This window comes from Gymnoscopelus microlampas, assembly GCF_963454915.1.
Source record: "Gymnoscopelus microlampas genome assembly, chromosome: 9".
Lineage (NCBI taxonomy): Eukaryota > Metazoa > Chordata > Actinopteri > Myctophiformes > Myctophidae > Gymnoscopelus > Gymnoscopelus microlampas.
The window spans coordinates 26,428,548-26,444,139 of record NC_139946.1 but is presented as its reverse complement, the minus strand read 5'-3'; the positions used below and the strand labels follow the sequence as shown (position 1 = coordinate 26,444,139).

The 15,592-nt window shown below is 44.9% G+C and overlaps 1 protein-coding gene across 4 annotated transcripts; it reads right to left on the bottom strand.

Annotated features, from left to right (window-relative positions):
• Window positions 1-201: 201 nt before the first annotated feature.
• jade3 (jade family PHD finger 3) lies at window positions 202-15,325 on the bottom strand. 4 transcript variants are annotated; one of them, XM_084067291.1, is made up of 14 exons: window positions 15,154-15,186; window positions 12,839-12,939; window positions 11,653-11,721; window positions 10,995-11,054; window positions 10,810-10,889; window positions 10,175-10,332; window positions 9,261-9,451; window positions 8,120-8,331; window positions 7,104-7,271; window positions 6,739-6,855; window positions 6,378-6,572; window positions 5,871-6,149; window positions 4,719-4,836; window positions 202-4,167 (listed from the first exon to the last, which is right to left on the bottom strand). In XM_084067291.1, exons 4-14 carry the CDS (start codon window positions 11,041-11,043, stop codon window positions 3,329-3,331), a joined length of 2,406 nt encoding a protein of 801 aa, XP_083923417.1. In that variant the 5' UTR covers window positions 11,044-11,054; window positions 11,653-11,721; window positions 12,839-12,939; window positions 15,154-15,186; the 3' UTR covers window positions 202-3,328. The 4 variants fall into 4 exon arrangements, with proteins under 4 accessions (XP_083923417.1, XP_083923416.1, XP_083923414.1 ...); XM_084067290.1 differs by lacking the exon at window positions 12,839-12,939 and having other exon boundaries at window positions 15,154-15,282; XM_084067288.1 differs by lacking the exons at window positions 11,653-11,721; window positions 12,839-12,939 and having other exon boundaries at window positions 15,154-15,325.
• Window positions 15,326-15,592: the final 267 nt, after the last annotated feature.

Below are 15,592 nucleotides of genomic sequence, written 5' to 3'. Positions count from 1 at the left end.
TGGTGCCAGTGGGTTTAGTCAGTGTGGAAGTACTGCCATCTACTGGACCTTCATACTAGATTTCTAGCTAGCTAAATAATGTCATGAACTCTCTCAAATTCAATTCCCAGAACCAGTAACTTATGTACAACACTAATACTTACTGATAAGAAAGGTTTGCCATTGCATTAAAACTCAATTCAAGTTAAGACCACAACAAGCAATACAGCATTTTCAATTTATTTGAAAATGCACTTTCCAGAAAAACATAACTGAACATGTGAAAATACATAGGTTCTTGAACTGTTTTATTGTAAAATATGAGTTCCTAAAAGGTGCTGCTCTAAAAGTATGCACCTTTCTGCCGTTTATAATCCACATACATACAGTGTTTGTCATTGGCTGCTGGCAGAATCGCACAACAAAAATAACAAAAAAAACAAATAAAAACATTTCTGTTTTGGAGATTCTTGGTACAAAAATGGACAGCATTAACTTTATGCTGCACAGAAAACCAGTGCAACCAACAGGCCATGGAGAACAGAACATACACAACCAGGAGAGACGGAGGAATAGTGTTAAACAATTAATCCTAATCAGCAATCGAGATCTACTCCACTACAGTGGTTCTCTCAGACCTTTTAATCACAAGGACCCCCATGACTATTTGGAACCCCGAGGGTCCCTGGACCCCACTTTGAGAACCACTGGTCCACTACACCAGATGACAGTGAAGTGACAATTTAAGGACCTTTAAGACCTTTTTAATACCTAAAAAAAAAGAAGAAAAAAAACTGGTCAAATTGTCAACAAATATAAGAGGCAAACATTTTGAAAATAGCCGATCTACAAGCTCACAACGCGTCGTGAGCTTGAAGATCGTCTATTTTTACAATATTTATCAATGGAACCGAGTCAAACCAAATGGAATGCATAAACTCCTACAATTCCAAGTGCTTGTCAGGGTGGGGGGTCCCCAGTTCAAATATGATTCATTTGGGGGGGGGGGGGGTCGCTGCCTAAAAAGGTTGAGAACCACTGGTCCACTACACTGTTATAGTAGCATGTTTGTTAAAATGATTCACTGCTCTCAGTCAGGTCAGCACTTAAAAGTGCCATGTCACTTTGGCATGAGTGTGATTCTTCTTTTTTTTTTACAGCATGTATGCTTTAGTAGTGTTCCGAGTCAGAAACCAATGACCGCTACAGCAGATGATAGCCAAAAGTTCGTGTCAGTCAAGTTTTGCATCAAACGCAAACTGAAATTAAGGCTACAGCTCGCATGTCTTCTGTCTCTGTCATATTTCACGTGTGTCTGCGATTAGGGCCTGCACAGTAAAATCTTCAGTAATAAGTCATCCATTTGTAACTCAGAGTGTGTACAAATGTAACCAAATGGATTTGGTTATGTTTGTAAATTAGCTTAGAATTTAAAAGAATCGGGGTGAGGGATTAAAAATGTAAAAAGTGAAGTGGCAGTAGACATCCAGCCTCAGAGGCTGCCTGCTGTGAAAGTGGCCGTTGTGTGCGGTAGTGAATGTAAAGTGAAACACCACTTGAAAACCTCTCACTTCAGCTATAGAAGCACTGGCGTTGGTCGACAGAGTAGACACTCCACCAGCTGTCACGACACCTCAACAAAAACAACTGACTCAAGATAGAGCGAAGGTGTCATGAAATGAAAGTTATAACAGTTTTTTTGTTTTTACTGTCAAGTAGTGTCTGCGACTAACAGCAAATGTACGTACAATACATCTTAAATATGTCCACGGGAGCAGTCTCCATATACGGGCCTCACTAGTTTCACTATCGGACGGTGCCATTTCTGTCTACATACTGTGTGTCTCAAGAGGTGGAGTGTGGATGGTTTGAAAATGAGTCATAAGTGGTCATTTCAAACAATATTTCAAAGTTGTTTTTTACTGTTACAAGAACAATGGCTTCTATTTAGCATGCTAACTTTCCAGTAAGAGAAAGACTGTAGTTTGTATTGGCTTGGAATCCCCATTTCGGAACTGTCCACAGCCCAGCTCTGAGACATAAAGTGAGTAGACTGAAATGGTGCCATCTTATAATGAGCATTTGTGAGGGCCAATTATATGAAGATCAGGTTGAAAATGGGTGTTCTTTTCATTTAAATCAAAATGCCCATAGAAATCAAAATCTGTGTGCATAATGAAGGACTATCCCCGACTGATTTGAGAACAGTTTCTCTAAAGTCATATTGACTTCGATATAGTTTGAGGACTGGCTCAGATATTCCAGATCAGTACTTAATGTCTGAAGCTGTACACATCCAGTCAGTCAGTCAGTCAATGGCTAAAATCACACACCAGTGAGTTATACGTTCTAATAACAAGCCACTTCCAGCCATTGAGGCAACACCTTGAATGCTTTCAACAATTCTGGAAATAGTAGGAATAATGTAAACTTGGATTCCCTACATATAAAACATTTGGTTAAAAACTAAAAAATGAATCCCGTACTTTGACAAATGGCAGAACAGCAAAACAACATGTGACAGAAGATGTCAGCCTCATCCAAAACTAGGGAACGCATGCTAGTTGTAACACGGAAATAAGAGAGCGAGAGAGAGGACGAGAATGACAGGCTCAGAAGACGCTAAGGCCTGATTTATGCTTAGCTGCACGCCAGTGTTGTGCACCGAAAATAACCGATCTACAAGTTCAAAAGAATGTGAGCTTGCCATTTTCAGTGCGCGACCAAGTATAGAACAGGCATAATAACCTTCACTACAAGGGTTTTCCATTTGACGTGGCACAGTTTGATTTACAGAAACGCACCCAGTCAAGCTGTACGAGGGTGACAGCGTTTTGAGTGCCATTTCCTTTCCCCCGAAATATCAATAGAATTTAGGCTCTGCGACCAAGCTACGCAAATCATTGCATCATATATGATCATATGAACAACTATACTCATCCAAGGTAATGTAGGACATGAGGATTGTTTGATACAAATTCAAGATGTGCAGAGTACAAAAGAACTGCTAGCCAGGAAAGACGAGCCAAACTTGTGAATGTCAGAAGCCGGTATAAGAGGTGGCTGCTCTGGAACCGAGCGAAAGCTTAGACAATGGCATCTCCGTGTCTCCCCCTGGGTGACGATCCGGTCTACGGCACCCCACCGCATATTTGCTGCTGTGCTCCTGTGACTTATACCCCTGGATAGAAGACCATCAGTCTTTGGGCTTGGCTCCGGTCCCTGAAATCGTGCCCCCACGACGGACGGGCCACCCCCCAACAGAGAGAGCTGTGTTCAGAGGTACGGCCTGGCACTTAGGAGAACCGCTGTAGTGCCACGGCGGCGGCTTGAAGTGCAGAAGCGGCCGTCACCTCTGGACCGGGTTCCTGGAGCCCAGGGACTGCTTTCCGCGACTCGCCCCCTTTCCGTAGCCTCCCACTGGGCCATCTGACTGCGACGCCCTCACCTGTCTATAGGGCCTCCCCTTGGCCTCTGGCTCCGAGTCACTAAGTTCCAGGTCGGGGCAGTAGCCGTCGCTCTCCTGGTAAGACTGAGCGCCGGCCTGCTGGTGCTCGGACACCGGCTTGGGCCAGGGCCTGTCTTTGCCCAAGCCTTTACGGGACAACTTGTCGGAGACACGCATGTCCTCCGTGGTCCGTATCAGGCTCACAGTGGCCTCTTTGAAGGACCTGCTGAAGTGCTCCATGGTGGACTTGCGGAAACCGCTCGCCGCGTTTCCCTTTCCCAGTCCCTCCGTCGAGGAGTCCTGTTCACTGGGGGTCTGGCAAGATCTGTCCTTCTGACACACAAAGCTCTCCATGAGGCCGTTGGATTTGGCCGACCGCGCCCGCTCCTGGTCCAATTTGCCGTTACCGTTGGACGAGTGACCGTGGAGGGCAGCGTGTAGAGCTAAGGGTTTTCCCGTCGGCTTGACGGGAAACGCGGAGTGGCTTGAGGACGACAGGAGTCCGTTGGAACGCTCGTCTCGCCGGCCAAACCCGTGGAGCTGAGGCTTCCCCAGGCCCAGGCCCCCCGCACTGTGTTCATGAACATTCACACTGTTGTCCGGACACAGGGGCCCGTTGCCAGACTTGGAGCTGGTCTTTCCATTTCCCAGACTCAAGACTTTGGGCATCTTCAGCTTGAGGGTTATCCTGGGAGGAGGTCGGAACAGCATACTCTCCACGGGAAACGACACAGGAAGACCTGGAAGAAACACAGCACGATTCAGGATTCTGTGAGGATACTTCAACTAGGGGTACAACTGTTCCGAACAAATCGATTTAATTGATTATAACAAAATAATAGATAATTTAATAAAATAATCGATTCATAATTGATCCCTATTTTGGGCATGTCATATAGGTGAAAATGATCACATTTCAAAAACGTCCTAAAATAGTAAAAAAGCAGATCAAACTTGGCGCACACACTGTTCAGGGGTCTGCCACGAGAATCGCCACACCAGGGCCACAGGCGCACCGATGCTCACAATATGCACCAAACTTGGCATAAACACTGTTCAGGGTTCTGCCATGAGAATAGTCACACCAAAAAAACTGAATTGCACACATATGAGGCACAGTGTTACTGCAGTGTTTAACACTTAAAATGGACAGAACTCAGTGACGATTGCTCTGATAAACGCAATAAAAAAACGATAAAAGACAATGTATAGATGCAACTGATTCAACGGACACAAGCAAAATGCAACGTGGCCGTTCCTGTAATGGGAAAGAGAAAAACAGATGACTCACCAGCAGAGAGCTCCTGGTTGAGTAGCTTGACTTGCAGGTTGAACATCTGCTCATGGGCTTTACTCTGCGAAAGCTTCAACTTCTCCCTGCGACTCACCATGTAGCACAAGTTCCTCACCTGTAAAAAGAGTTAAATATGTTTACGTTTATCTCATGGAAAGGGTTTCGCCTGCCTTACCAACTAAGCCATTTCCCCCTCATTCTACTCTACATACAGAAAAAAAATGTATTAGGTTCAAAACTTTCACTCCAAATCATTTACGATCCATCACGTATGCTTTGGGGTGATCTAGAGCACCATTTCTAAAACACTAGGTCAGGACCCATTTGTCGGTTGCGAGTAAATATCCCTTTTCTTTCCTACATTTTGTTTTTAATTATTGTTATTTCAAAAGTTTTTTTTTTTTTATCCATTGGGGAAAAATATACTTTTAACACATCGGGTGCCAAACACTGTCTGAACCGTGTTTTCACAGAGTAGCGCTTTGGTGCCGAACACGGTCTGAACCGTCTTTTTGTTTTTTTCGTTTTTTTCCACACGGGAGGGGCTGGAGCAGCTCTGGAATCACCCGTGGTGATTCTGAGAAGGAAAGGACAGATGGATCACCGTGTCAAAAAACATGGCTCCCATCCGCTTCCGTTCTATCTCCTTCTCTAAAACCCCTATAACTCCGAAACTTTTTACGCTGGGGAAAACGACTCATTTTGTATAAACGATCGCTCCGCCATTGTTACTCGCGTGAGAGATGTTATCGTTCCAGGTGTTAGCCAGGACCATCGTGCAAAATGAACGCATGCTTTGTTTCACATGGAGTTCCCGTCTTAGAGTCGACAGCTTAAACAGCGCCGCGCAGCTTAACGGTGAGATATCTGGCACCGAACGTAATCTGTTATTATAAAATTCTGGCACCCAATGTGTTAAGAAGTAGTGAAAATAGTAGATCTACAAGCTGCGACGTGTTGCGAGCTTGTAGATCAGCTATTTTCCCATGGTTTGGGTCCCGGGGACACATCAAAATGATCTTTTGGGTCTCGAGCTAAAATGTTTGAGAACCACTGATCTAGAGCAACAAGCTGTGATTGACAGCAAGCCAGTCCAGTGTCCTCTACAGAGAAAAGTGACATTTGAACAAAGGAGCGCAGCTGGCCTACCCTCTCCAGGTCTTGTCTGAGGTGCATGAACATGCGCATGCGCGTGTGGATGCTGTCCTCCTGGGGCTCCAGCAGCAGGTTGTCCTCCCCCTCTTTGATGGGCAGCAGGGCCTTGTTGAAGTTGCTCCTGCGCTTCAGCTTCCAGTACTGGTAGATGAAGTCCAGCAGGCTGTGGGACAGACCCAGGCTGTGGGCCAGCTCCTCAGGCTGGATCAGCGTGTAGAAGTCCTCCTCCAGCTCCTTTAGCCTCTGGGCTCTTTGGCCCACCTGCAGGGGGTGCTGCAACAGTTCATCAAACTTAATCCATGTAATCGTGATACTGTTGTTGAAGTATTAAATAGGGGTTAATCAGATTAATCAATTTAGTTGATTATAAAAATAAAACAATTAGAATTGATAGATGAAAAATAAAACAAAATAAAATGCTTCTAGATTATTTGACTAATCAAAGAATTAATCAATAGAACAATCGCTAAGATGATAATGGATAGTTGCAGCTCTACCCACCTTCTCGGTCTCAGTGGGGGGCGGCTTGGGGCGCGCCGGGCTCAGGCCCGCCTCGCCGTCCTTGGACTTGCTATGTTTGAGGCAGTAGGACTTGAACTTGACCTCATCGCCCTCGTCCAGGATGGTCTTCATCTCCAAGGTGTGCTCGAAGGCGCACGTCACGTGGAATGGGATGGTGCAGTTCTTTACGGAGCACTGGGTCAGAGGGGGTGGGATTTTAAATCGATTATTTACTAAAGGGTGCCGTGGATTAGAGACATTCTTTGCAGAGGTGCCCTGAGCCCAAAAGGTTTTAGAACCACTGCTGTACATGCACCCCACACTGACACACACACACACACACACACACACACACACTCACCTGGATGCAGGCACCCGTTTTCAGTTTGCACAGACTGCAAATGAGCGACCAGCGGCTGGGTGGAATGTGGGATACTTTGGTGATGGGCTCCATCCTCTCTGGACACGCTATGCTCACCTACAATATGTCAAGACAAGTTTAGTTATATAATACATTTCATACAAAGTCAACTCAATGTGCTAAAAAAAAAAGAGTATGGTAATCCCTACCATATACACAAAGAAAGCATTTGAAAAACTCCATCCATACAACACACATATACTACACCCAATGGCCCAATGAGTCAAGTGTACAGAAGGATGAATGGCTATTGAAAAGAAGAAGAACAAAAAACATTTATAGAGGACAACAAAGGAGGTATTTACCTCGGGTATCCACAGAGCACAGCTCACATGTGCCCACTTGATGCCCGCTCGTGTGGCTTTCATGGCACCCCCCTTCTTGGGACACAGAAGGCACTGTGGGTCTATGCCCAGAACACAGGTCCTGCACAGCCAGTTTCCAACAGGCACTTTGACGATGCCATAGCAGGCCTGGAGGAGAAGAGCAGCATGTTCTGGTCATATACTGGGACAACAGGCCACCTACATTTAAAACCACTTTCAAACTGGTGACCCTATTTCGGGCAAAACTCTATTTTTCAGAAATTTCTGGGGGGAAAAACAGTACATCTACAATCTCACAGTGTGGATATTTGCCAATACAGATTAAAAAGGGTGGAAAAAAGACTGGCACTCCAGACTAAGTTTAAGGATAACTCCTTAGACAGAGACTAAGAATATAACTTTTTTGTGCTCAAGTGTCAACATCACCGATGCCTGGTTGCATGACCAAAACACTTGATGCACTTAACTACTTCATTGAGCATGTAGAAAAAAAAAAGACTGGCTCCGTCTACAGAGAAGTTATTCTTAAACCTTTTGTGGATTGCGAGTATTTTTTTCCTCATGCTATCAACCTTGAACTAAGGACAAAGAACAGTGCAATAGTCTACCCTGGCCAATATATTAATTAAACCATCTTCTCTAGCAATGATGCTTCACCCTTGAAACAAGAGATCCTAGACCATTGGTTCTCAAAGTGGCGTACACAGCATCACAATCATTTTAACCACTTTATCCATTTACACGTTGGCTATTCAAAAACAGCAGATCTATGAGCTTGTTTGTACCTGTGCTATTTTTGAAAAATGTCTGGAAATTTTTTAATAATTTTGAATTCTTTTAACACAAATCATCTCTTCTGGGGGTCCGTGGCATGAAACATTTCCAGAAGTGTAATATAATATAAATATCAATTTGGGGGTCTTTGCCACGAAAACGTTTGAGAACTAACTGCCCTAGACTTTATCGCTGTCTGCTGACAAGGTCAAAGGAGTTACCTGGTGTACACATATGTTGCACTTGTCACAGAACACCATGTCGTTGCCCTCCTCGCTGTCGGGGGAACGGCACACGTCGCAGATGACGTCCTCGTCGTACTCGATGCCCAGCCCCTCCACCGTCTCGATGGCATGGTTCATGTTGTCATGGCACTGCCTCTCCAGGGCCTCCATGGCTCGCTCCATCATTAGCTCGTTAACTGGCTCCTCCCCTGAGAGAGGAAGGCCAATTAAATAACAATTTATAAAACCACAAGGAAGACACGTCGAGAACAACGCCAGCGGAAACTGTGTGACGACTTCTACTTTTAGAGCAGTTTAGGGGCCAACGTGGAGTTTGCAGTTGTACTGCTCCCAGTAAAACACAGAATAGATTACTCATCACCACCTACAAGGCCCTCAATAACCAGGCCCCCCGCTACCTACTGATCTCCTCCAACGCCACGCCCCCTCCTGCTCCCTCAGGTCTGGTAATGCCAACCTCCTGGACTTCCCCCAAAAACAAACAAAGCAAGCTCCTGGGTTGACAGGGCTTTTTCAGTTGCAGCCCCCTCCCTTTGGAACCCACTCCCACCTCACATCACACACACCCTTGCAGTGTTCAAAGCCTCCCTCAAAACACACCTTTTCAGACTTGCTTTCCCCGCCTACTGTAGCTCAAACCAAATCTCCCTTTCTGCTTTTAAGACTTAGCTTTATGTTTTTAGCCTTTTAACCTTTTATCTCCTAATAAAGTTGTTTATTTGGATTTGTTCTGTAAAGCAACTTTAGGTGCTAAGAAAAGCGCTACAGTATATAAGTATTAACGTCTGATCGAATGGATATCAAAAATCTAAATACTGAATCAAGCAACTTAAAAGCTGTCTGGGGTGCACTATAAAGGCAGAGTAGACGTGAAAATGACCCCAGAAGTGTTTTAAAGTAAAATAACCCTCTAAGACAGTGGTTCTCAAAGTGGGGTCCAGGCGGGACCCTCGGGCTACCTTGAGGGTGTTTCAAATGGACCCTTAAGAGATGTGTAACTCTGAGAGTGTACATCTCCCGATTTGTACACTCTCTGTGTTATGGGGGGGGGGGGGGGGCTTTGAAATGAAATAGTTCGAGAGCCACTGCTTCAAGTGGTTATGGTCCTGTGTCTTACCCATGTGGTCCAGCTCTGTGTTCAGCACGTGCAGCCAGTAGAGGTCCATGTCGTCCAGGTCGTAGCGACACATACCCTCAGCCAGCTCTTTGATGTTGACGTAGCCCGTCTCTGTGGTGTCCTGGCTCCAGCACTGGATGTACTTCCTCTGCCTGCAGTACAGAACCTCCCTGGGCTTCTCTGCAATGACTCTGGGGTAAGGATGGGGCCATAAGAAAATGACATGTCATGATTATTGTGATTAACGATATTATCACGATAATCAAAATATTATGCTTAAAACTTAAAATGCCACTTTTATTAACCACTTGAACCCCCAGCATCCCTATTCTGGGGATGCGTTGCGAGCTTGTACATCGGCTATTTTTGGCAAATCAATTTGTGTAGAGTGAAATAAGAGCGTACCAAATGCGCTCTTTACAGGTCCGTTTTATCAAGTACAGAGGGTTTAAGTGGTACTGAATTTGCATCTCAACAAAAGCAAATACATCCTAGCATATGACATAAAAATATAGCATAAAATCTCTGCGATACGATTATGGTGAGTGTTTTTTTATCACGATGAACAATAATAAACCATCCCTACTCTGGAGACAGCGGTGGACAAAGTATTATATAACTCAAGTTAATACTCAAGTATTCAAAAATGCAAATTACAAGTACATTTTCCTTTTTGATATCAATGCCATTGCTGTATTGAAATGTATATGTATAGTTTACCCCCCAAAAAAAGAAAACAGGCTTTGTAAACAAAAACTGCACACAAGTTTGAGAACCACTGGTCTGAACAACAGGCTCTCTGGGCCGTGTGCAACAAGCATTTAATTAGTAAGAGGAATACAAGTGAAGGAAAGGGTCTATAAATATAAGCGGGTCTCCTGGTGTGTAAGTCTGCAGGGAAGGAGCAGCTTTACCTGACTGAAGGCTGTGGGATGGTGTCTGGACTGGCAGGCACCTGGACCCCCTTCTCCCACTCCTGCCTCCATGTGTCTGCCAGCAGGTAGTAGTCCTCTGGAGAGACATGGTGCGTGTCAGGCAGCTTCATAGCACTGATCAGGTCTTTTCTGAACACCTACAAAAGAGAGAGGGGGAGAGATGAAGAGAGAAAGAGGGAGACGTCAGAAGCCTGCCATGTATTAAAATTGTGTCTCATCTCTCTTTGGGGCTAAAATAGGGTGACCAGACGTCCCGGTTTGGCCGTGATTGTCCCGATTTCAAGCAGCGTGCCCGAGTCCCCGACAAATATCTCTAAAACACCAATATGTCCCGGTTTTCAACATTCACTACAAAATTGTCCCGGTTTTTGCCAGTTCTTTTCATGTAAACATGTTCACCTAACCCATCAGAAAACATGAACAAATGCATTGCGTATCTGACTTCAATGCTGAGGCTGATGTTTGTCAGTATGCAACACCTATGGTGCGTATATGTGGGCGTGTGCGTGCAAGAATGGGCGCGTGCGTGCATAACGAACGTTAACATTGATTTAAGGGTCCCGGTTTGAGGGGCTGAATATATGGTCACCCTAGGCTGAGAAGACCTAGATTACCTCTGCCGGTTTCTTGTGGTTGGAGGCGGGGGTTCCAGGTTTACTTCCATACTTGTTGGAGCAGAAGGAGGTTGAGGGACCTGAATAAAAGATGGGGTGTCAGTTGAAAAAAGTAAACTACAACATGAGGTTAAATGCCATGGAATCCTCCGGTATCTTTTGTTTTTTACAGGCAGGTCTCTTACTCTCATTGTCAGAACTGTCACTGCTGCTGGAAGACCGATGGCGTTTCATCCTGTAGCATCCTGCGGGACAGGAGAAAACACAGATCAGGGAGAGAAACTTGTATACTATGAGATTACAAACAAAATACAGCCTTAGGGTATGTTCAGTTAAAAAAATGGAAGATCATCCACCCCCCGAGAACGGTACGGGGCACATCACAACGTTGTCAAGGAGCTCCACCTGGATGAAGCTCATTTTAAAGCTTACTTTAGGCTAAGCAAGGGGCAATTTGAAGAGGGCTGAGCCAGAAATTACATGACAGACAATTTATTGTGATTGGTCAGCCGACAGAAAGTGAGCCACATCATATCAAAAGGGCTTTTGAAACCGCTCCACTCTGACACAAAAAAAGCGCCTTTTAAAAACAGCCACCTTTTGGTCATTTATCAAAGACTTACCGGTAAATGTTAAAAGGGCACAGCCTATTTTTTGTAGGACAGTGTGAAAACCTAAACCCTAAAAAACGTAAACAGTCACCCTTTTCAAAATAATGAATTCAAACACCATGTTAAAAGGTATGTACAAATGTTGATGATGGGGTTTGGCTCTGCCTGGCCCACCTTAGGGGAAAGAGACAGACCTCAGCATGCTCAGAACATTAGACACTCACTCACTCACCATATATTTCAAATCCATAAGCACGCTATTGGATTCCTCTGATAAACCCCAAACAACCTTTTCTCATCTCTGCAAATAAAAAAAGAAATGTCCGTCAGTCTATAAGGCGGATTGATACACAGTTACACACAACAACAGGTAGGTGCAGATAACAGTTAAAAGGCTGCATACTGTACAGTACACTGTCCATGCATCTGGGAATGTGTCCATTGTGTCACAGTGATTTGTTAAGCCTCGGTGGCTGGACAGGCCTCTCTTTGATGAAAGCTGGTTTGTTTTATGCCGTTTAGGGGTCGAAGCTTAAAGTATTAACGATACACAACTAGCAAGGGTGACTCACCGGCCTTAAGAGAGATCAGAGTGGTTGTTGGGATCAACTTTAAGGCCCCTTATAATTCTCTTTCACACACACAGAGGGACTCAGACCCCCAGAAGCCCCGGATACAGTACGCTGTTTCAACAGACAGGACGTGCCATACATTCCCCATGAGGGCAGGAGGGGTCGGGTGGGGAAAACAAGCATGGAGCCCATTTCATGCTACTGCATACTCCCATATGAGCGTAACATAAACCCAGAGGCTAAAGAAAGTTGTATAAGCAACAAGTTAGTTAACGACACTGATCAGATTAGCCTTACAGACATATTCTCATCCATGACCACAGATCACCACTTAAGCCACACTAATCAGCGTGTGTGTGTGTGTGTGTACGTACTTGTGAGGGCCAAATGTAAAATATAGTAGAATTTGAGAAATGGCATGTTTTTCTGGTTGCCACAAGATAAATGGTTGTTTTATGTTTAAAAAGGTTGGGGTTAGGATTAGGCATTTAGAGGTTAGGTTTACGCGTTAGGGTCAGAGTTATGCTGATTTATAATTAGTTGCACGCTGGTGTCGAGAACCGGAAATACCAAATCTACAAGCTTGTCTGGTCACGCTGCAACGTGTTGTGAGCTTGTAGATCTGCTATTTTTGGCTTCAGGGTTAGGGTTACATTTTGAAAAATGCCATTCATAAAATTGCCGTCCTAAGTATAGTAATACGTGTGTGTGTGTGTGTGTGTGTGTGTGTGTGTGTGTGTGTGTGTGTGTGTGTGTGTGTGTGTGTGTGTGTGTGTGTGTGTGTGTGTGTGTGTGTGTGTGTGTGTGTGTGTGTGTGTGTGTGTGTGTAAAAGCACTAAAACACACCAGAGGCAGACAGTCCTGTCCCTGCCATCTGTAAATGTCCACAACTGCATCTTGCTGTCAGTCAGTGAAAAGCTCCCTCACTCCCTTTTACAGAGCTGCTTCTGTACGCTCAAAATACAAAATGTTCAGAAATATTCAGTGCTTGGATCTAATTTGACTTGCGTACAAAACCAAAAGCTAAGTTCCTTTGCTTTGGCTTCATCCAAGTCAGTTCTTTGCATTTGGCAACAATGAGTGTTTAGAAGAATAGCACTGCATCCAGCCATGCATACAGAAACACCCTTGGCAGAGCTTTGAATTTGCCACTACTATGTGGCCTTAGAAATCAACTGTATTAAGTTCCAAAGAAGCAGGAAAAAAATCACTAACACTGCAAAACAGAATGACACGCACACAGTATTGAACAATGGGGCAATCTTCAGAGCATGTGTGACAGGAAAAGGGCGTGCTAGTGTTAGTTCAGGACTCACACACACAGGCTGCATCTGCAATGGACACAAAAATGTTTGCATTCCCTAATGCAGAACATTGCATTAACTGGTGCGTTCCTCAGACTTACATCCAATGTCTGAATTAAACAGGCACTATGCATCATGATGAGGTTCACCCAGAGACAAAGTGAGCTGCAAAAAACAAATTCCATCCCATTATATTCCTTATATTCATAGACGTTCATTAGGGGAGACCCAGGAACTATAGATGATCCATACTGTAGTACTTTGGTCTCTCCTCGCCCCGTCAATTGTGCTTTTTGCAGAAATCAAAATGCACATGTATGTATACATGTATAGAAATACAACTTGTATGCCCCTGGGCTGGGTCCCTCGTTTTTCCTCCGTCATCTTGTTTGATGCAAAGCATCCAAGTTGCATGGGGGGGGGGGATCATCATGACCTCCGGGGTTATGCATAACCAAACATGCATCAATGTGGTCTGGTGGTCATATGGAATTGAGGGTGGGTTTAGTGGTATTGCACTGTATGCCTATATAAAACGCCACTATCCACTTCCCTGGGTCTTTGAGGGAGTTTCAGGGGGTCCCCCAGGTAAATGACTGATAGTTTAGGAACCAACTGGACGTGGACCCTTACATCTCTGACTATAACTCATAGTACAAAATGGAATTCCATGTGTAGTACTACACACTCTCGATGGGTCATGGGGGTCCATGGCCTAATGTATTCCAAACTGGGGGTCCTTGAAATTAAAAAGTTTGACAATCACTGCCCTCGATCAGTGGCTCTCAAAGTGGGGTCCGGGGACCCCCATGGGCCTTTGAGGGGTTTCCCAGGTAAATTATTGATAGTTTAGGAACCAAATGGACCCTTACATGTCTACAACTCGTAATAGAGTGTGCAAATGGCTCCATTTGTAAACTCCATTATGAATCATGGGGGTCCATCCATGGCCTAAAGCAGGGGTCTTCAACAGGGGGTCCGGGACCCCTAGGGGGTCCTCAGAGACCCCCTAGGGGTTTATTCTTTTGTTTTTACATTAACCACTTGAACCATCGTATCCCTATTCTGGGGACAACATTAGCCAAAAAATAGCAGATCTACAGCTTGTAGAGTAGATCGGCTATTTTCGGCGAAGTAGTTTGGTGTACACTACAGGAAAAAGAAAGATTGGACCAAGTACCGAGCCATCCAAAGGTCAAGTTTACATGGGTTCAAGTCGTTAAATGTCTGAAAACACACATTTAACATGAATTCAATATGTAGTGGGGGGGTCCCTGCTTCCTCTCTCTCTCTCAGCTAAGGGGTCCTTGGCCTGAAACACGTTGAAGACCCCTGGCCTAAAAGCATACCAAACTGGAGGTCCCTGTAATTAAAAAGTTTGACAATCACTGCCCTAAGATGACACAATAACAACCCGACTATTAAAAACAAGCCACACATTTCGCGCGGTGCCTTGGCGCCAAAGCACAGCGCGCTGCCGTGCTGCGGGAGCCGGGAGGACCAGGCAGTGTGTGCGGGGGAAGGAGAATCAAACATGGGCGCCGAGGAGGACATACAAAGATGTCACTTCCTCGATCCGATCGGGGCCTTCTCTTCTTTCTATGTGCGATCAGACCCATTCACAGCGCGCGCGCGCGCACACACACAGAGTGAACCGCTTGATAAACCCAACGCACGATCCCGTTGAATTGTGTCGGGTCTCGTTCACACACCGTTATCCACCGTTATGATGTGAAGTAAATATGAGTGTGGTAAGTCATAAAGGGAACAAGGCCCTGTGTGGCCTCTATTCACACACCGAGTGCCACTGAAACACACACGGGGCATATTGTTCACGTTCTTTGGACCTTTTCTTACCTTCAGTACCTTGGAGTTCGTGGCCGCCGAGGTGTCGTTGCAAGCCGGTCTCGAGTATGTAACGTATAAGACAGAGATCCTGGTGATCTGCGTTCATGAAATGGTTGTTTTTGTTGAAATATTTCCACCACAGCAGCAGGGATTTCAATGCAATCTCTCTCTTCCTTCCACCACCACCACGGCACAACAGCTCTATTGTACCGCGCGTCGCGCCGGGTCCTAAACTCCACCGCGTTCATCGTGTTCTTGGGAGTTTAGGTAGGTTCGATTTCTTTTACATGATCGGCGACTTGCAGTGGTGGAAAAAAAATACTCAATTACTTAAGTAAAAGTATCAATACTGCAATGTAGAAATAGCACAAGTAAAAGTCCGGAATTCAAAATGTACTTAAAAGTAAAAAGTATTGGCATCATCTATAAAGTAAGTAAGTTGTCAAAT

Coding starts and splice junctions, on each gene's coding strand:
- jade3 (XM_084067288.1), bottom strand. CDS start 15,250: ATGAACGCAGATCACCAGGATCTCTGTCTTATACGTTACATACTCGAG. Junction 9,452..10,174: donor ATCCCACAGCCTTCAGTCAG/GTAAAGCTGCTC, acceptor TCCTTACCCCAG/AGTCATTGCAGAGAAGCCCA. Junction 6,150..6,377: donor CCCCCACTGAGACCGAGAAG/GTGGGTAGAGCT, acceptor GAACTGTTGCAG/CACCCCCTGCAGGTGGGCCA.